Genomic DNA, 21,681 nt, shown 5'->3' with positions numbered 1-21,681 from the left:
TCTTTCCTGTAGAAACGACGTTCAGGTCGACAAGTGAAACGCAGAAAATACAATGAGGACCTGGACTTTAAAGTGGTGGATGATGATGGGGAAACAATCGCTGTTCTTGGAGCTGGCCGAACATCTGCACTCTCAGCATCTACCCTGGCTTGGCAGGCAGAGGTACGGCATTACATGAGGGGACTCTCCTTGGGGAAACAGTTGTCATGGCTGCCTTGATGGTGTTGTTCTGTGGCTCTTTGTTAACCTTAAGTTAATGCACCTTTAAGGACTGCTGCTGACCTTTGAATGGCTTTCTACTACACTTAGAATAAAATTCAGACTCCTTAGTATGCCCAGAAGGATCTTCTTTGATTACACACAACTACTTCACCAAATTCCCTTTGTAGATAAACAACTTTTTCTGTTGGTACTCTCCAGCTAAAAGGCTAGCCATCTATAATGAACTAAAAGTCTTACCGCCCACTGGCTTTTGCCTGTGCTAATACTTCTGTGTGGAGTGCTTTCTACATTTACACCTCTGGTTTTCAGCACTTCAGTTTCCCCTAAAATATTATTCCCTTGCAGAGAGCCCTTTCCTACCTCTTTATCTAATTTAACCTTCAGGCTTTGTGGTACACACCTGTAATCCTAGTACTATGGAGGCTGAGGCTGGAGGATCACTGAGTTCAAGGCCAGCCTGAACTGCATAGAGACATGAGACCTTGTCAACAACAAAGATTAGAAACCTTCCTCTCATTCCAGTGATTGTTGGATTTTTTTTTTTTTTTTTTTTTTTGTACTGGGGATTGAACTCAGGACTTTGCATTTGCCAAGCAGGCACTTATGCCACTGAGCTATCTCCCCACCCTGTCCCGGTGATTATTGATTTAAACTTGTTCATTTCCTTCCCAGATCTTTTCACAATTTGTAAAATTTGTGTCTAATATCTAATCTTTTGTTTCTTGGTCTGTGATTATAAAGTGTAAGAATTCTTTTTTCCAATCATTTTATTTGTACATTTTAGATATACACAGTGATCACATTCATCATAGAGAATTTGTACCTGTACAAAATAAAATGTGTTACTCTTTTATTTCCCTCCCCTCCCCATTTACAAAAGCTTTTTTACATTTTTCTTTTTTTTTTTTATTTTTACTTCTTTCCTATCCCCCTCCAGCATTCTCATTTGAATATTTTCTTCCTATTTCACAACAATTCTGTATTTTTGTTTTTATTTATACTTTCAGTTTCTCATACCAGAGGAAAAAAATGTGGTATTTATATATGTGTGTCCAATATATTTCACTAAAGAGTATGGTTTCAGGTGCATCCATTTACCTAGAAGTATCTAAAGTTTATCCTTCTTTATGACTGAGTAGTATTCTATGGTATTAAAACCATCTTTTTCTTTCCTTGGTTGATGGGCATTTGGGCTGTTTTCAAGATCTGTTACAAATTGTGCTTCTATAAACATGGGTGTACGTACGGTGTACGTACGTTGTGATGGAAACCACTACGAAGCAGCTCTGAGCAGGATATAGATTAACCAGTTGGCTTTTTGTGTTTACTTGTGAGTCTGTCCGAGACATAGGCCCCTTGTCTGCAGATGGGCAGTAGACTCATAGGAAGGAAACCTCTATGAGTCATTGGTCCTGGCTGAGGCCTATAATGGCCTGTGATATGACACCCCAAAGGACAAGACAAGGCCACAGCTAAGGACACCTGGCTCCAACCCCAATTAAACTAAATAAAGACTATAGCTTCAGGTTCCACTTTCCTGCAAATAATGTCAACCTAGAGATAAGATAGTTCTCCTGATTGGTGTAATTTATTACTGGGCAAAGTCTTTGAACTGGCTTCCAAAGTCCTGCTCTGTTCCTGTGCTTTCCTCAGTGTCCCCTTCCTTTGTTTGAAATCCAAGTAAATATGGGCACCCAGAGTTTTGCTCATCCTGGAGCCCTAAAATCATACCACTTTTCTTTTAGGTAAACCTTTGCCATCCCCTCGTTTGGGAGGTTGCAGGCCTGGTCAGTCCTCGATAATATTAATATGGTATGTCACTTTTAATTTTCCAGGAAGATGCCAAGAAGGATAATAGTTGAGTCAAATGGAACCTGTAGTTCTAGTTTATGAACTAGACTGGTTTCCACAGTGGTTGCACCAATTCCTACTCCCACCAACAATGGAGAAGAGTTTCTTTTTCCCCACAGCTCCACCAGCATTTGTTATTGGTTAATTTCTTGATACCATTCTTTCTGGGGTGAGATGGAATCGCAGCATTGTTTTAATTTGCAGCTTTTGAATGACCAGTGATGTTGAATGTTTTTAAAATGTAAGAATCTTGTATATGCTAAATTCTTTAAATTTAGAGATTGAGATCAAAAGAACTAGTAATTACATTTGAAACTTTGATTTGACAAATTTCTATTGGGAGTCAGCTACAAAGTCAGGTCATGGCATACAGGGATGAGTATGAAGATATGGTTCCTGCCACTGCACAGCTTTGTGTGGGAAAAAGGACATATGGCTTTCTAATATGGTAAGTGCAGGCTTAGAAATATGAGCTAGACCCAGTGGCCACACCAGAGGGAGGACTGGGCAGGTGTTCAGGAGAACAAAGATATAGGAAGGACATTCCTAGCATGAACTACAGCCTCAGAGCCTGGTTCTGACCACCAGATAAGTGTGGTAGAATGCTAGCATACGGTCTGCCAAGTGGTGGGGCTGAGTGGAAGAGTCTCTTGGATATCAGCTACGGCGTAGCCTTTAAACTGTAAGTTAATTGAGTAGTAAGCATCAGTAGATTAAGGCAGAATGCCAATTCCATTGACAACAAAGTCGAGGAGGAGGATGATAGAATTAGGACTTAATAGGAAAAGTATTAAGTGTTCATGATGAGGAGGTCTGTGCTGCAGAGCTTATAGAGAAATGAAAGGGAAAAGCATCAGCAGGCTGTGTACGCAGGAAGGGCCTCGTTGCCAGCATTGTTCTGGGATACAGGCTGTCTGTTATTCTGGAGTCACTTGCTGACTTGGCGGAATCCGCCCTGTGCATGGAGTAGCAGTAGCACAGAGAGATGCCTGTCCCTGTCCAATTCCAGTGTGTCTTACAGAAGCTCCTGCCAGTTTATCTTCTTCAGTCACCTTGCCTCCACCTTAAGTGTTTTCATACAGTTGCACTCTGTCTTTGCACAGAAAGTAGCAGGAGGAAGGGCTTATTGACCCTGTTTAACAATTAAGAAATGAAGGCACAGAGTGATCCAGATCAGAGTTATATAGTGAATGTTAATCAGTAACTAACATACAAGTGTTGGATTCATGTCTCTGGTAGGGGGTACTCAACTAATACATACAGTACTTAAGAGGAATAATAATTTTATGTATTACCATTGCAGCACTTTTCAAACAAATACTTAAAAATAGGTCTAGCAGGACTGCTATGGAATGATAGGATGGTGTTGCTTTATTACAGGTTTTTCTTCCTTGGGAATTTTATGGTTGATTTGATAGTTAAAACTCTATAAGGGATTTTATTTTCTTTTAGTAGCCACTTACTCTAAGCCATTAAGCACATTTCAGATGTTATTATGATTTCTTCCCTGGTACATGAAGCGCAGCAGTGGCTGATCTGACAGAAATAATCTGGAAATTTTTATGTATCTTATCAAGGCTCTTTTTTCCTCTAAGGGTACAACAAAAAGTTTGTATATGGAAAAACATAAGATAGACTCTGAATTTACATTAGTAGTACCTAAAAAAAGTTGTACAAAATTCAAACAAAAAAGAGGGGATATGTGGTTTCAGGGTCGATGCTTAGATGTAGTCATGTGGATCTGAACTGAGTGCAAGGCCTATTTCTTGGTTTCCTGTGGCAAGTCTTTGTCCTTCTTCATAGGATGCCAAACTGATTTGCCCAAAACATCAGGGAGAATTGTGGGTACTTCTGTCTCTTGCTTAAGAATTGAAGGTGATATTAGATCAAAACTCATGTGTTCTATTTTATCTTTTTTTTTAATTTTTTTTTTAACATTTATTTATTCTTTAACTGGGGGCCAGCTCAGCCCACCAGGGGGCGCAGCTGGCTGGCATGTGGTGCTGGGGGATCAAACCGCGGTCCCTGTGCTTTGCCAAGCTTGTTCCAAGTAGGTGCTTTAGACCACTGAGCCATCTCTCCAGCCCCTATTTTATCTTTTTTTCTCATTAAGATGAATTAAAAATTTTTAAAAACCCTCATGTGTGCTATATTTTATATTAGGTCAAAACTCTTTTGTTTGGTTACATTAAATGTGGTCACACGCATCCCACTTTTATCCCAGTATGAGTTTACTGTAAGAAGATATGTTACTCCATGTTCCAGAAATTATATTCTTTGCCATCCTTGTGTTGTCCTTTGGGTTCCTTTGTTTTGTTTTTGTCTTCAGTGTTCTCTTTTGTGAGCCATTATTCTTTAGCTAAACTACCTAAAACCACACCTATTCCTTGAATCTCAAGCTGTCCTCACTTTCTGAACTTTCATTGAACTTGTGACTGTTGCACCATCTAACCTTTCCGTGGGACAGACTAAGAAAAACATGTTTCTTTGAGAGTGTATCTATCTTTGGAAGTCAGGTTCCAAGCTCCACACCACTTTTGAACTCTTTGTGGTACTCAGTAAATATTTGTTGATTCGAAAACTAGTTTGTTTCTTCCAAGATCCCTCCTTTCGACTGGCTGAATAGAAGTAAATGAGGTAGTTATGGATGGGGGTGAACAGTTTTTTAGATTTTCTGTGTAAAGCTTTTTAAATATATGAATCTCTGACAAATGAATGGATTAAAATGGTCTTCTTTGAAGGATAATTTGAGAAAATTCCAAGCGGTTAAGAACAGATGGTTTTTATGGAAGTGTGTTTGGCAGACAGACTTAGTTTATGTCTGTGTATCTGTATACACTGAGTGTTTATACACACATGAACGTGCTTATGCACCATCTCTGTTTAAGAAAAAGATCTTTATTTTCCAATTTCTTTCTGACTTTGATGTGTATTTTGGAAATGCTGCTCCCTTTTCCTTTTAGTAAGATAAAATAGAAACTTGTTCTCAGTGTTTTGATCATATTTAAAATTTTTTACAGTAGAATTCCATTATATAAAGTTAAAAAGAGGCAAAGTATATTGTTCAACGATGAATACTTGGACAGTATAACGCTAAAGTAAACTTAGGTAAATAAAAACTCTGGATGTCAGGATTGTTATCACTTTGGGAATTAGTGGACTTCAGGGAGGGAGGGCAAACAAAGAATACTTCCTTTTCTTTTTTTAACCTGGGAGGTGATTATGATCTGAGTATTTGCATTATAATTCTTTGGTAAGCTGTAGATTGTTTGTTTTAGTTGTTGTTGAGATGGTGTCTTATATGTAATTCAGGCTGATCTTGAACTCAAGATCAGGTAGCTGAAGGTAGCTGAAGCTGGCCTTGAACTTGCAGGTAGGGAAGGTGATCATCAGTTGAGAAAGTAGGGCACTGGCTAACAGACCTAATTCATATGTCACTTCATTCCCAAAGCCTCTCCTAATTCACCCAGCAGTCTGGATTCTGTGTTCTCATAGCACTGACATTATACTATTCTTACCACGGTCAAGTGAAAAAGAGCCTTAGCCTTATTTATTCTGAAGTATTTGTTGAACACTTGTTACATGCCAAGAACTGCTTGGATCCTGGAGATAACAGTCAAGAATAAGAGACAAAATTCACTGTCTTCAGCAAATAGACAAGCCTGCAGCAAACATTAACCTGGCCTTTTCCTCCATACTTTTGCCAGATTTTGACCCACATAGGATGGGAGGCCAAGGGGCTAAGAATAAAATGTACCAAATGTACAAATAAATTAGGGAGGGACTGGTGATTAACATAATAAGTATGATACGAAATTCTGGGTTGAAGACTGCACTTGTTAGTAAGATAGAGTTGCCTTCATTAAAAAGGTAACATTTCAACAAATGATTAACAGAGATAAAAGAGGGAAGTAATCTTGTAGGGGAAGAAGGGAAGGAATCACTTCAGGCAGAGTAAAAAACCTATGCAAGGTTTCTGAGTTAGAAGTGTGTCTGCTATACATGAGGAACAGGTGAAGAATCACAGGAAGTAATAAAAAGGTAAGATGTAGGGCAGGTGAGAGGGTAGCTATAGATCCTGCAGATTCTGAAGACCATGGGAGGGACTGCAGTTTTTTTCTCTGAGTAAAACCTTTGAAGTTGTAAGTTGAAGAGTAGCAATACCAATGGTCATTCTGAATACTGTAGTGAGACCAGACTGGTGGGAGCTCAGAAGGCCCTGGACTAGTTAGGATGTTCTTGGGAGTAATTAGGGAAAAGTGCAAGTGGTGTGGATCAAGATGGAAATGGTGGAGAGCATGGGAAATGGGCTGTATTCTGGGCATATTTTGAAGATAGAGCCTACAAGATTTCTTTGCCAATTCAATATGCTGCACAAGGAGAAAACTCAGGAATGACAGGACTTTTGATCTCAGTACCTAAAAAAATGGTTTTCTTTAACTCAGATGGGAGAGGACTGTAGGTATAGAACACAGGGATGAGGGCAGGAGTATGAGACACGTTTACTTTGGGTATATTTTAAATTTAAAACACCTTAAGGTATTCAAATGAAGCCAGCAAGTAACAATCCGACAGGAATCTAATGGAACAATTTTCAGTTGGATGTGTAAATTTAGCATACCTTATAATGGAGCCAGTATTTGAAATCATGAGACTAGAGGAGACCACTAAGAAAATGGGTATGAATGGGAGAGAAGAAACCCCAAAATTAGGCCCAGGAGTCTCCAGTAATAGTGTTATTGTTGAAAAGTTTTCCTCTGCCAAATGAAGTTGCGGCAGGCCAAAACACAAAGACAGAGAAGTGAGATAAGTGGAAAATCCATGTTTTTAAGTCATCTGATTGCCATAGAAACAACAAGAATTAAATGAACTAAAATTCCAGAAAGTGAATGGTGAATGGTTCTTAGATGAGCTATCATTAAGTACTTTCTTCTCAGAAGACATCTGTCAGTTCTAGGAATGATCTGAGGATGAGGCTTGGCCCAAAGGGATTGGTTTGAGTTGGAGAAAAATCCTCTGAACCTGCTGATGATTGTATATGTAGGGCTATGGTGGAAGCTGAAGAATTCCCCAAACCAAGAGGATTTCTCCTAGAGATTTATACTGAATTTGGAGATAGTCCAGGACGCTAGGGGCTCAGCTAGAAGACAGGATGAAATCTCACAGTCTGACAGTGGTAATATGACAAAATGCATTAAAGGGATGGCTTACCACAAAAAAACTGTCTCTCCCTTAAAGTATTTGTCAGATTTTTAACCTCCTTGGGATTGGGGAACTGAAAGATAAACTCTGAAGCTTCAAAGCCCAAGAGAAAAAAAACACCTGCAAATCTTTCAGTCAGTGAACCAGGACATACATACTCAAGCAACAGGGTAAAATAAGAGATGAATTGAATCTTACAACAGTAGTGCAGTCTTAATCCAGCTCAGCTGGATCCAGGGACCCTCCTCTTCTCCCAGTTTGTCTGAGAGAAAATAGGAAACATTTGTGATAGAAACTAGTATTTGGAATTGCTGTACTTCTTTCATCTACAGTGGAAATAAAAATTACCAGGTGTTCAGACAACCTGGAAAATGTGACTAAGAAATCTGAAGAGTAAGTATGTAATAGAAGCAGACTCCAGACAGCCTAGATACTGAATAGAAAAGAACTTAAAATTTCTGGTACAGAAAATAAGGAAAAAATTAAAAAAAAAAAAAAAAGGACAAGATAAATTTTCACCTGAAGTCTGCAACAGAGAATTGAATCAGGAAAAATAAACTGAAAACTATAAAATTCAGAGCCTAGTTTCAGATTAAATTTAGTCTATAGCTTTACCACCTGAATATGTCCAAGTTTATCAGAATAAGTTTAAAAGCAGGTTAGCTATTGAAGAAGATTAGTAAATATGAAGGCAGATCAGTGGAACATTTATAAATTGAAGCACACATAGGAAAAGAACAGGTATAACAGTGAAGCTAGAGAGACAAGCAGAATACAATGAAAAGGTCTGATAGACTTCTGACTGGAGCCTTAGGCATAGAGGAGGTTAGAGTAGGGCAGTATTTGAAGGTATAATTAATGATCAAGAATTCCGTAAACAAATGGACAGTCTCAATTAACAGACTCAAAGTTAGCTCCTGAAGCAAGAAAAATGTGAAAGGGAAAACCCAATTTAGGCATATCTTAAGCTGTAGAAATAAAGACTGAAAAACCATCTATTTTAAAAGCCACTCTAAAACACTTGACAGCTAATATTAAGTGCTACAAAATTGAATGTACTCCCTCTCAATTTTGGGATAAACAGAATATTCCACTGTCATCTGTATTCATCTGGCTGCCACAATTAGAAAATAAAGTCTAAAGATTTGAAAAAAAGGCATAAAACTTTTTTGTAGATAACATCTGTATGTCACAGTCTACAGACAGCATTAATAATTGTTGATTTAGCTAACTTGGTGTATGTAAAGATAATAGATCAAAACTATTTTCGATCTGTAAACAATGTAAAAATCAGGAAAGGATAATTATAAAATCCCATTCATGGGGGCCTGCCCCTTAGCTCAGTTCTTTAAGTGGTTGCTTCAACCAAGCAATCAGGCTCAAGTTTCTGTGGTTTGATCCCCACAACTCAAGTCAGCCAAACCTGCCCTGAAGGCATTTGGAGCAAATAAATAAATAAATAAATAATAAAATAAAATCCCATTCATGGTAGATAGCATTAGAGTGTCAGATTCCCTGGAATAACTCAAAAGATATCCAAAGCTCACTATACTAAAAATTTGCTGAAATTAAAGAAGACCTAAACAAGTGGAGATTTGTACTACCTGTTTTCAGTATTGTTAAGATGTTTATATTTCAGTTATAGTCACAATCTAAGCAGGACGCGTGCACACGCGCGCGTGCGCGTGCGTGTAGAAGTTTATGTGGAAATGCTAAAGACCTAGAATAGCCTGAGATAATACTGAAAAAGAACTAAGGTAGACAACTTACTCTAAGCAAGAGTTTATAATCAAACTATAAAAATGAGGGCAAGATAGTATCGTTGTGAGAATAGACAAATAAACTAATGGAACAAAACAGAGGGACATTCTCTGGTTTGCATCTTACAAGCCACATGGGGCTAGTGTGCACTTGGTGTGTGGCTAACCTAAATTCAGATGTGATGTTAATTGTAATGTACATGTTGTATTTTAAAGACACAGTATGAAAACAAGGATATAAAAATATTTTAGTGTTTATAGCAATTATATTTTGAAAAGACAATTTTTTTATTATTGGTTTAAATTAGTATGTTATAAAGACTAATTATACCTCATTTTACTTTGTTAATGTAACTGCTGGAAAACTTAAAATAACGTCTGTGAATTAATGGCCTTGGTGGCAACAAAAATTTCTTAAGCATACCACAAAAATCCTACTGAGAAGAAAGTACCTGTAATCCCACACTCAGGAGGTGGAGGTAGGAGGACTGTTGCAAGTTTAAGACCAGCCTGGGCTACAAAGTGAGCTCAAGGCCAGTCTGAGCTGCATAGCGAGACCCTGTCTCAAAAAGAAAGAGCTTCAAATAAAAAAGCATAATCTTCAAAGTAAAGTAGCTTGAATAGAAATTTCCCAAAAAGGATACCCACTGGCTAGTAATCATATAAAAAGTTGTTCATTCTCAGTTGCTATGGAAATAGGAATTAAAGAGGCAATGCTGTGTATCCACTAAAAAGGCTAATGAGTTAGACATCACGTTACCTGGCATTTCCATACATTGCTGGTGAGTATAAAAATCGTTACAGTGAAAATGCTACACAGTACTTAAAAAATGAATAGCCCACTCTCTGGTTTCACTTACATAAAGTCTAATAACACAGCCATGATGGTAGAAGTCTCAATAGTGATTACTGTCAGTGGCACTATAGTGGACTGCTAACTGATGGTCAACTTGTTGCACCTGCCTGAATTGAACTAGTGAGGTGCTGGGTGTGTGAGGTCCACATGAGGATCATTGCCAGCAGCATAAGAGGCAGAGCTGGAGAAGCCAATGAGAGGCTGTTAAGGAGTCTGTTTGGAGAAGCTGTTGGAGGTGTTGGAAGCTACTGATTCTCTCGGACTATTCTGCTGGAGAATGCTGGCTCTCCTGGTGGACTTGGCTGTTCTTGTTGGAAGAGGAGCTCGGGACCTCATGCCTGAAAATGGTTATGGTTCATTTTAGGGAAGCTTGAGCATCACTTCTGGCTCTGCACATCTCGGCCTCCTGGAGAAGCTTGTCGCATTGGCTTTCCTCATTGGAACTCAGCTTTTTCCTCATCGCTGGAGGAACTCAGGACCTCACTGTTGCTGAATGGCTATGGTACTGTTGGGCGACACTCTGTTGCTTACCTTGAGCGTTGCTTCCTGGCTCCAGTTCGGATCTCTCAGCCTGCTAGCACAGATCCTTCATCCTGCTGGCATAGACTTTCTAGCTTCCATCACTGACTTTTGAGCCTTCCCAGTGCAGATCTGTGAAGCAGATCCTGGCTCTAGGCCTCTAGTTGGACTTGTGGGAGGCATTGTTATGGGCTCTTGGTTTTCAGCTGGACTCATGCAGGCCATTAGGATCCAGGCCCTCACCTGGATTCCCTGCTCTTTAGTGTGTGGCCAAGTTTCCCGCACTCTTTGTATATGATTCTTTGTGTGATTATAAAATAATCTTATAAAATGTGTCCTGTATTGTATTGTTCCTTAGCAAAAACCCCAATCCACAACAGGCACTAAAGTGTCTTACAGAACTTTGGAAAGATTTTATAACCTGATCTCAGTAGTAGTGGTATAAGTGTGTATGTGTGTAAAAATGTTTCACACTATACACTTAAGATGTATGTACTCTGTACATATGCCATACCTCAGTGAGCGTTGTTAGCACATTATAGTTCTTTGATGGTAAAAGCTGTGTGTGTGTGTAATTTATGTACGCAAAACTGGTATATAAACATAAAGAATATAAAAAGTACCCAGTAAGTAATGTGGAATGGAGATTTGGGAAAGAATTGTTTTTATGTTTCTGTTCAGTTGGCACCTGTTGCTCTGTTCACTATCCACTTGGAATAATCAAGTGAAAGTATACCTAGCTTGTAGTCCACACGGGACATGTTTGGGTATATAGAATAGAAGAGACTCTCAGTGACATAGATCAAGAATAATAATTGTCTCCAGTCTGTGGCCTCAGAGTGTTATTCTGATGTCATCAGTCTGTTTCCCTCTGTGTCCTCTTCCTTATTGTTTAACATTCCACAAATATCTACTGAATACCTATTTTTGCCTGGTATTTTCTAGGCAAGTAGCTATATATATCAGTGACTCAAACAAAAAAGGATCCCTGTCCTTAGAAGATTTACATGTAAAAGTTCAAAACAGGCTATCAACAAAATCAAGTTTCTTCTCCTTTCCTTGCCTCTCTTTGCTTAAGGATCAAGCAAAACACACTTAAGCAGAAAAACAGAAGCTTGTGTTTTTGTCCCTTCTGTTTTAAGAACAATTTAGTTGCTTTCTTGTTGATCAGTAAAGAAGGACTTTTGTCAGTTTGGATTAACGTGGGCATGGCACCTAGCATAATGCCATGTGTCTGGGGAGTGTACTAAATATTTGTAACCTTTGAGAGCATCTGTCTGTGCCTGCTTGCTAGTTTTCATAATTCTTTGCTGCCATATGCCTGCCTTCTCTCTCTTTTTTCCTATCACTTTTCTGAGAAAAGTTAATTTAAGATCTCAAGGTACATTAATGCTCTCTGTAATGCTGTAGCTTTGAGACGATTGAGCCTTAGAATGAGTCCGCCAAGGTAATTGATAGTGCCCCACAGATGGCACTCTAGATTCTAGCCAGGAGTCTAGAGTACTAAGTTTAGGAGTGGGCGTTGTTGTGATGAGTGTTCTCTTCACATATTGTTTTAACTCTTACATTGTGATAGGTCTGTGAAGGTCGTGGTGCATATGAAACTACTCAGAGTGTTAGAAAGAATGTTAAACATTCAGTGTTTTGACTCAGTGCATCCTTTTTGAAGTTAATCCTTTTTAATGCATGTTTTATTTTTAATGATAAATTCTCGGTACATGATGATTTTTAGGAGCCTAGAAATTTTGGTGTGTATGTGGCATGGGTATTTGTTTTCTGTTCAGATGAGATTTGCATTCAGAGGGTGATGTTGAAACACAAAGTCATTTCCACATAGCAAGAGGAAAGATGATACAGTTCGATAGAACACAGTTATACCTTGTTGTATAGTGCTTACTGTTCACAAAATGTTTTCACATATTTGATCTTCCTAGTAACTTACTGTATTTCTTTCAACTGTTACGCAGAAACTAAGAAATTATCAGTTGACTTGCCCAAATATCTGGTGGGTGTTAGAATTGGGACTCTGAGGGGACAGGGAGATGGCTCAGTAGAATAAGTGCTTGCCTGGCAAGTACAAGGGCCTGAGTTCAATCCCTGGTACCAAAAAAAAAAAAAAAAAAAAAGGGACTCTTGATTATAAGGTACACAGATTATTTTTTGTTACAGCTTTCTGAAAATTTTCTACAGCAAGTGTAGGAAGTTGGAAGTTGCTACAGAGGAAGGGACGTTCCACGGACAGTTTTAGTGGTCATTAAGGCAGATCTGAAATTCAGTCTGAAAAGCAGAATGGTTTCTCTGCCCATGAGAAGGATATACTCTGAGATTTGAACATACTTCTTTGAATTCTAGCTTTGGAAAATGTTTTTGAAGGGTCTACAGAATCTCACTACTAGATCAGACGCGTAGTGATCTGCCTGTTTACAGCCTCCCTAGAGCTTGGATTACAGGCACACGCCACCATGCGCAGTCTCAATTGCCATCTCAGCATGCCCCCAGCCCCTGTGCCTGCTTGCAGGTGCTTTAATCTGCTGAGCTATTTGGCCGGCCCTGCAAAATGTTTCTCATCTTTTGACTCTGGGCTAACGGGAGAGGTGCTTTAGTAGTCAGAAGAAGACTTTGGAATGAAACAGTACAGATTTAGCATCCCTAATCCAAAATTCCCAAAGCCAGAATGCTGTGAAATCTGATTTTCGGCAGTTTTTATTTTGTTTCGTTTTTTGAGTCAGGGTTTGGCTTTGCAGTTCAGGTTGGTCTTGAATTTTCTTTGTAGCCCAGGCTGGCCTCAAACTTGCAGCGATCCTCCTGCCTCAGCCTCCCGAGTGCCATCATACAGAGCTTCTCAACGGTTTTGAGTTTCAGATTTTAAGAATAGGTGTACCCGATTGGTAGTTTGTACAAATACTCCAGGGTCTGAGAAGCTTCCAAATCTCGAGCACTTTGAGTCCTGAGCATATCAGATAAAGGATACTCAGCTGATATTTCTTAGAGAAGTATTCTCTTGGGTTCTGTTTTCAATAATTTTCTTCGTAATTTGTTTCCAGGAGCCTCCAGAAGATGATGCAAACATCATTGAGAAGATACTGGCATCTAAGACTGTCCAAGAGGTTAGTGATTCCTGTTTCTAGTTTTCTGTCACTAGCACAGATTATGTAAGCTCTTTGTGAAGAACTATTTAGCTATAGAATCTCAAATGGTTAGTCATTGCTCTATTGAATGAAAGTTTGGCGTAATATTGTCTAGCTACTCAACACTTACTTTTACCCCCATGAAATATTTTAGGACATAAAATTATTAAATACATAGAATGGCTCAAATTTATAGTTTTCTCCATTGTAAACCATATGTATTTTTATCCTTCATGTTTTGTATGGAATTTTTTAAAGCTAATTAAAAGTCATTAGTGGCTGAAAATAAAAGGGAAAAGAGTCCTAAAGGCATGGTATTGGGATTTATTTTTCTTTAGACACCTGAGAGTCACTGTGGAACTCCTCTAGACAGAATTCTTTGAAAGAATATGTTGTCACTGAGAGAATAGCTTTATTTTTCCTTTTTCTTTTTCTTTCTTTTTTTAAAAAAATGTATTTGGTGCAAGAACTACAGGGTGTTCAGGGTCTCACTACGTAGATCAGACTCGTAGTGATCCTCCTGTTTTCAGCCTTCCACATGCTAGGATTACAGGTGCGTGCCACTTCGCCTAGTCTCAGTCATTGTCCCAGCTCGCCTCTGGGGGCAGAGCTGACACAGCAGGCAGGGATTGAACCCTGGCCGCTGCTGCGCTCTGCCTAAACAAGTGCTTTAATTTGCTGAGCTATCTGGCCGGCCCTATTTTTCCTTCTGTATCTATGAACATAAGCTTCTTGCTGTTGCTCTGCGGGAGTGGTATGGGGGTGTTGGCCATGAATGAAATCACCTCTGCACCAGGCTGCAGTCTAGACATTTGTCAGAGCCCAGCACCAGGCTTCCAGCTGAATGCTGTCTCCACCTAAGTTCTGTCTTTTTGGAAGGGACAAGATCTTTCGTTTTGTTTCTCTTTTTTAGTTTAACATAAAACAAATAGTTATGTATTTGGCCTTTGGAAAACCCAACCAATAGTTTATTAGGAAAAAGCCTAGGAGAATTTAGATATTCTCAAGAAATCTTTATTTAAACTAGGCCAAGATGTTTTTTTTTACCTCTTGTCTTTGGGCTTAGGAGGGTGACTTGCCAGAGATCTGGGCTGATAATAGGTTGCTGTGTGTTACAGGTTCACCCAGGAGAACCTCCATTCGACCTAGAGCTATTCTACGTTAAGTATAGAAATTTGTACGTCTATTTAATATATATTTGGATTCTGTTTGAATAAGAATTCCTTTCCCTTGACACTTTATTCTCTTTCTTCTATATTTTTAGAAACTGGCCCCTAAGGCATGACCCACAGATTTTGGCTGACTCCAGTTCTTCTGAGGCAGTAGCGGTTAATTTTGGCTGCACATAGACTCCCGGGAAAGCTTTTTAAAACTGTTGAGATCCCTCTTTCCTGCAAAACCAGTTGACTCAGACTCAGAATGGGCCCTAAAGTGTGAAAGTTTTCAAAAACTGCCTGGCAGTTGTCATATGCACCGAGGGTAGAAAACTGCTCTCCTGTAGCATGTGCCCTTTTCCCATTTGAATGTTTTCACTAGCATGCCTTGGTAGCTCCCTGTACATTTTCACTGGTGTGCATTGGGTAGCCTGCCTATATCTGCCCGTCCTTCTACTTTGAGCCAGTTTCTGGAGAAGCTGCAGAGAGATGGAGTTTTCCATAGTGCCTCTTAAGACCAAGGCCTTTCTAAGCACAGTCTTAAACAATTTTACAACAGACCACTCTGCGCTTCTGTGCAAGATCATCACCCTGCTTATTGATATCTTAAAGCTCAATCGTTTGCTAGCTGTGTGTGTCTCACAATTTGTGTATCTTTGGATAGTTCCTACTTACATTGTAAATGGGCTACAATGGAAGAGCTGGAAAAGGATCCTCGCATCGCACAGAAGATCAAGCGATTTAGAAATAAACAGGCACAGATGAAGCACATTTTTACTGAGGTGAAGCAAAACTTACTCATTTGCTGCTTTCCTTGCAGCATTAAATACTGGGTTGAATTTCAGTTCAAATTGAAGCTATTTGTAGATCTGTTGCTGAGGTCAAATTATATAACATTTTATATACATATACCTCTGGATAGGAGTGCAGCTAGGTGTGAGCTGTCAGAAGAGTAGTGCAGCAAGAGACATCAGATGTCCCTGAGCTTGCCTATTCTTTGTCCTTGAAATTCTATCATTCATTTTAATGAAATTATCAAGCCTGCAGAAAAACTTAATTATGATAAGGGGTTTGTATTTGGTGAAAAACTGGAAGCAAACAAAATGTTAGGTAATAGGCATTTATTTTTTAATTTTTAGTTTTAGTAGTACATGTTTGCAGTACATTATGATTGCATTCATCATGGGGAGTTGGTATGTGTACATAACACATCTTACTTTTATGTCCCCTTCCTCGCACCTCTTCCTTTCCTCTCTTAGTCTCTTCCCATTTGAAAAGACCTATCACCTTGTTTCCTACTGTCTTTTATTTATACTTTGGGTTTTTCTTTTGTTCTTGTGAGATGTGGTCTTGCTGTGCAGTGGCCTTGAACTCACTGAGTAAGCCAGGATGGCCACAGACTTGAGACAGTCCTGCCTCAGCCTCCTGAGTACTTTGGGATTACAGGCATGCACCACCACACCTGGTTTAGATTTTTCATATGAGAGAAACAGTGCTTGTGTTTCTGATTTATCTCTTTTAAAATTGTGGTCTCATAATTGTGATTCATAATCTCTATAAATACATCCTAGAAAATGAAATGCTGTACATCTAGTTTAAAAGAATATTGGAGAAGAATTAGTAGTGATTTGGAAATATGTTTGGTGTAATAAGCTGTTGTTAGTGGAAAGTATCAGGCTCCAGTATTACACGGGAAGGTTCCATTTGGGTGGTGTAGGAGAAAAGAGGCATTATAGTAATGCATGGAAAATGTTTTGAACAGATATGTGAAAATGTTCACACCCTTTTCTATGCTTGTTGGGATTATGGTAAACTATTTTCTTTTCCTTTTTTTACATATAGTTTTCACTTTTGAATAATGTTTGAGGAAAAGAAGCACCCAAACTTATTCTTACAGTGTAAACTCATTAGTACTATACCCTAATGATTACACTCAGATGTAATTGAATTATAGTAAATTGTTGTACACACTTACCCAATTTATTCACATTGTACTATTTCCTTAAGTGAAAAAATTACTTTAGAATAATGTCAATTATCTCCTTATCCCAGTTTAGGGTCTTTTCTATTTAAGCTTAATGTTTGGACCCTGCCCTCTCCATAATTGTATTCAAACTTATAGAGCTGCTTTTGATGACAGTATTCATCTAGTAGGGACTTCTTGAAAGGAAGGAGACAGAGCTGTTCTTTTTTGAGAGAGGGTCCAACTCTGTAGTTCAGGCTGGCCTTGAACTTACTAGGTTCCCCAGGCAGGCCTCGAAGTCGAAGCAGTCCTCCTGCCCAGTTTCCTAAGTGCTAGGATTACAGGCATGTGCCACCACACCAGCAGAATCATTCTTGAGGCCACCCCCCCATTGGTTATTCTCACTATTTCTTAGAACATTTTGTTCACACTCATTGCTTAACTAGTATTTGTGATGTAGTGAATGGTTTACATGTCAGATTCTTCTGTTTTAAGCCCTGCAAAATAGTCCACATCTTCTTTCTCTTTCTGTTCCTTGGCACTAGGCACAGGGTCAGTGCCCAGCAATCATTTAGCAGTCCCCAGGAAAGGCAGGAGGATTTGCCTTGGACCACTGTCCTGTTTCAGACTCTTCAGCACTTACCATTTTGGGGGTGATAACATCCAAACTTGTCAATATAGCCTACACAGCCTGTGTCTTCTCTCTTTCTTTTTTTTCATTAACTTTATTGAAAATCAATAATTACATATATTAAAAATTGTTGACAAATACTGAAATGTGAAAGATATAGGCAGAGTGATTTTTGGAGTAATAGTTCTGAAATGAATACATCACATGCGATTAATAATAGATTGCACATTGTAAATAAATTATTTACAAACTTAAATGAATACAACAAAAATTGTCCAAAATAAAAACAAAGAATTTACAGATCAGTCATATAATAGTTCATTCACTCTGTGTCAAAATCAAGAAACTTATATTCATATAATTAGAATTCTCGAAGTAGAAAGAGGTAGGCAATAAATATTTAAAGATTTAAAATTTCTGAATTTAGTTGAACTTACACCACCACATTTCCAAGAAAAATGGACCTTTTGCACAAGACATTTGAATAAAATCATACCCAGATACACAAAAATGAAATTGTCCAAAACTTAATGTAAAGAAAAAATCATTAGAGCATATACATTAAAAAATTAGCTATGGAAGAACAAAAGTAAATAACATCTTATTCCACATTAGAAAAAACAGGGGCCTGCCCCTTAGCTCAGTTCTTTAAGTGGCTGCTTCAACAAAGCAGTCAGGCTCAGGTTGGGGTGGTTTGATCCCCACAACTCAAGCCAGCCAAACCTGCTCTGAAGGCATTCGGAGAAAAAAAAAAAAAAAAAAAAAAAAAAAAGATCCTTCTGCCACTTAAAAAAAAAAGAAAAGAAAAAGCAAAAAAAGACCAAGTGTATAAGAAACTAGACTAATTAAAGGACTAAAAGAAAAGAAAAAAACAGATCTGTCCTCTTTGAATTTTGTACTTAGCAAACACCTTTGTAAAATATTTTCCACTTACACAAACTTGAAATATTCTAATACCTCCAGACATAGCATATAGAAAATAACAAAGAACATAATTCAGAAGGCAAGAGAAGTTGCTGTATACTCCTGGATGAAGAATAAAGAGCTCTCAAAGTGAGAGTTATGGAGGACTAGGTCATTCAAGATTTCTGTGAAACAGTATCAATCTTATGTCTAGTTAGACACATACTTTTTTCGTGTGTGTATAAAAGATAGGGAAGAAGTAATATAAAGTCAATGGAAAATGAAAATATACTTTTTAAAGTTTCTAATACTAGGAGAAGATATCATACCATGTCTTTTAAATAGATTGTAAGTCAAATATTCAGTATAAATCTTAAGAATTAAGATTAAGCAATATTCAGAAAATTAAATACTAATTAATTAAAAATTAAATGTTTCAAAACAATTGAACTAAAATAAAGTTTTCATGATAGTAGTAAAGAAGTACTAAGAATAAAACATAAGATAAATACTGGAATGACAAATAAACGACCAGCACTTCTAACAGTTTGGGGATAGGATATCGCACAAAGTTCTAGTGTGTTGTGGACATGGATAATATCCATGTGTGTCTTCTTTCTGATCTATTTCCAGAGGAGTTTTTCCTTGTTTGGGGATGAAGAAGAAACTCAGGGGTTCTAGAGATAATGTAGCAAGAGTTCACACAACAATGAGAAGAAAAGACATTTCAGACAATTAGAGCATATCATGAAATTAAAGATGAATAATAGTGGGGAGTAGTGCCTGTAACAGTATCTTTGATCTCAGTGTAGTTGACATTTTTGTTAGTAACTTGATAAATATTCAGATCATCTTAATAGCCACTATTTCCAACTTGGCAAAGGAATATGTGAAGAGGATCCAGCACAAAAGGCTGCAGGTTGCCACCAGCAGAGGTAGGGGCTTCTGACTCAAATCCCAACTCCTGAAAACCCAGATTTTCCAACCACATCAGTGCCAGGAAAGCAGATGATAAAGTCAAAGTTCAATTTGGCCTGGCAGGCAGCATAAGTAAAACAGGGAAATACATGTAGTGTCCTACAGTGGCATTTCAAGAAATTTTACAATTTTGGAATAAAAAGAAGTGGTAACAGTTGTAGGGAGAAAAGGCACAGTCATTTTATTTTCCTGTAAGTTTGATGTGAGCAGAGTCACACAACATCACTAGATACGACCTTCTGTGCCTTGCCATTCTCATTCCTAAGTGTGGTGTCCAGCTGAGTATGAGGACCCTTCGAGGAATTTGAAAAGCCAAAGAGCAGCCTCAGAGGACTGTAGTGGTGGTCGAGGGATGGAAGCATAGCTGAGTAAGAACCAAAGTGGAAAGTGGGCTGCATGGTGGTCAGAGCCTGGGGTCTGTGATCGAACTCCCTAGGCTTCTTCCCAGCACACACACCTATGTGGAGCCTTGTGCCTTGAGCCAGCTGCTTAAACTTCTTGAAGCTTAGCATCTGTCTGTCTGTCTGTCCGTCTGTCCTTCCCTACCTTCCCCTTCCCCTTCCCCTTCCCCTTCCCCTTTCCCTTCCCCTTCCCCTTCCCCTTCCCCTTTCTCTCTCTCTCTCTCTCTCTTTCTTTCTTTCTTTCTTTCTTTCTTTCTTTCTTTCTTTCTTTCTTTCTTTCTTTCTTTCTTTCTTTTTGAGGTACCAGGGATTGAACTCAGGACCTTGTGCTTGCAGGCAAGTGCTTATTCTACTGAGCCATCTCCTTGGCCCCTTTGTGTTTTTCTATGTGTGAAGTGGGACTCCTAGGCTGTAAGCTTTGCAGATACCTGTGAATAAATGATATAATACAATTTTTTTTAAGCTTTATTGAGATATAATTGGCAAAAATTGTGTATGGTTAAGGTGCACAACCATGTTTGGATGAAGTAATCGCCATAATGAAGCTAGTTAGCATATTCTTTATTGCTATTCCCCCCACCCACCCACACACACTGAAGGTCTGTATACTCTTAATAAATTCACCATGCTATGCTTTGGATCTTCAAACTATTTAGCTACGTTACTGAGATTGTGACCTTTGACCAGTATCTGTTCTCTCCTCTGGTCCTGAGGACCAGCATTCTACTTTCCTTCTAAGAGTTTGTTTTATTCCTCACAGGAGTGAGATCATGTGGCTTTTGTCATTCTGTACCTGGCTTATTGCAGTTAGCACAGTGTCCTCCATTTTTATCCATGCTGTTGCAAAAACCAAGATTTTCCTCTTTTATTAAGGCTGAGTAGTACTCCCTTGTGTGGACATATAGACCACTTTCTCTGTGTGTTTATTATGGATAAACACTTAGCTTGTTTCTGTGTCTTGGTCTTGTGCATAATAAGTGGCACAGTGGATAGAGAGGTATTTCACGTGGTTCCTGACCCATAATTATTATATGTATATTCCATAAATATTCTCTATCATTCAGAGAGCTGGCAAAAGAACATATACAGAATGGTTGGACAACCTAGCTTTTTTTTTAATCTAGGTAGGAAAGAGATATTTAATGGCTGTTAGCAGAGAGAATCAGATTAGTGGTACTTTGGTTCACAAACTTAATTCTTTCCATGATTCTGGTTGCAAATCAAATTGGACAGGAGCTGAATCAAAGATCTGCCTCCGGTCAACATTTTAACCTAGCTATTGAGTTTAATTTAGTTCTCAGTTTGCAACCAGAATCATGGAAAGAATTAAGTTTGTGAGCCAAGGTACCACTGTACCTGCTGCTCCTGTAGAGGAAGCAGTTCACGTTAGTGCCAGTTACAAGGAAGGAAGTTAAGCTACAATTTAATTTAACAAATAACAATAAAAACTGTGATGTTAACAAAAAAGGCTGTGATTCTACCAAACAGGTAGAGGTAAAGCAGTTTTGACAATGAATGAGGTAGTAGATTTCTCAACTGTAGCAACTGAATTTAAGGTTTGCCAGGAATACTCTACAAAGTATTTCTGCACTGATTAGACAATGAAATGATACCTTTAATGTGCCTTCCAGCCTATAAGGCAATAAGAACATCCCTGTAGTCCAGGATCAGGGTCTCTAGGTAAGGAAGACCTGAATGATGATGCTGTTCACACAGCTCTGTGATCTTGGTCATAATACTTAACCTCTTTGATTCATTCCCCTATACATAAAGTAATTTTAGTATTTACTGACTCTAAGGTAGTTTTGAGCATAAATAAAAGCACTCAGCATAACTTTCAACATTAAATATTCCTAAATGTTATTGCTGATTTATAAGAAAATCCCTTTGAGACATAATAAATGCAAAGTAAATAAATTATAGTCATCTCAGTGAATTTTTACAAACTAAACTTTTGTAACTACTATCTAAAGCAAGAAATACAACTTTATCAGTAACCAGCAAATTCCCTTTATGCCCCTTCCAATGTTAACTGTTATCCTTATTAAGAAAAAGAAACTTATTTTCAAGTTGGGAATCCATGACCAGTAGCATAAAGGGAAACCTTGTCATT

General features: G+C 38.4%; 1 protein-coding gene across 3 annotated transcripts in view; it reads left to right on the top strand.

The window, feature by feature from the left end:
- The window catches only part of Chd6 (chromodomain helicase DNA binding protein 6), a 166,046-nt gene that overhangs the window by 30,793 nt on the left and 113,572 nt on the right, over positions 1 to 21,681 (top strand). For all 3 annotated transcript variants that reach the window (XM_023714970.1, XM_023714971.1, XM_023714969.1), the window contains exons 4-7: positions 13 to 162; positions 13,455 to 13,517; positions 14,657 to 14,715; positions 15,357 to 15,474. In XM_023714970.1, coding sequence (XP_023570738.1) covers positions 13 to 162; positions 13,455 to 13,517; positions 14,657 to 14,715; positions 15,357 to 15,474 — 390 coding nt within the window. The remainder of the gene's footprint in view (positions 1 to 12; positions 163 to 13,454; positions 13,518 to 14,656; positions 14,716 to 15,356; positions 15,475 to 21,681) is intronic.

The sequence above is a fragment of the Octodon degus genome, unplaced genomic scaffold (genome assembly GCF_000260255.1).
Source record: "Octodon degus isolate 3935 unplaced genomic scaffold, OctDeg1.0 scaffold00037, whole genome shotgun sequence".
Lineage (NCBI taxonomy): Eukaryota > Metazoa > Chordata > Mammalia > Rodentia > Octodontidae > Octodon > Octodon degus.
This window is presented reverse-complemented; position numbering and strand designations above follow the sequence as displayed.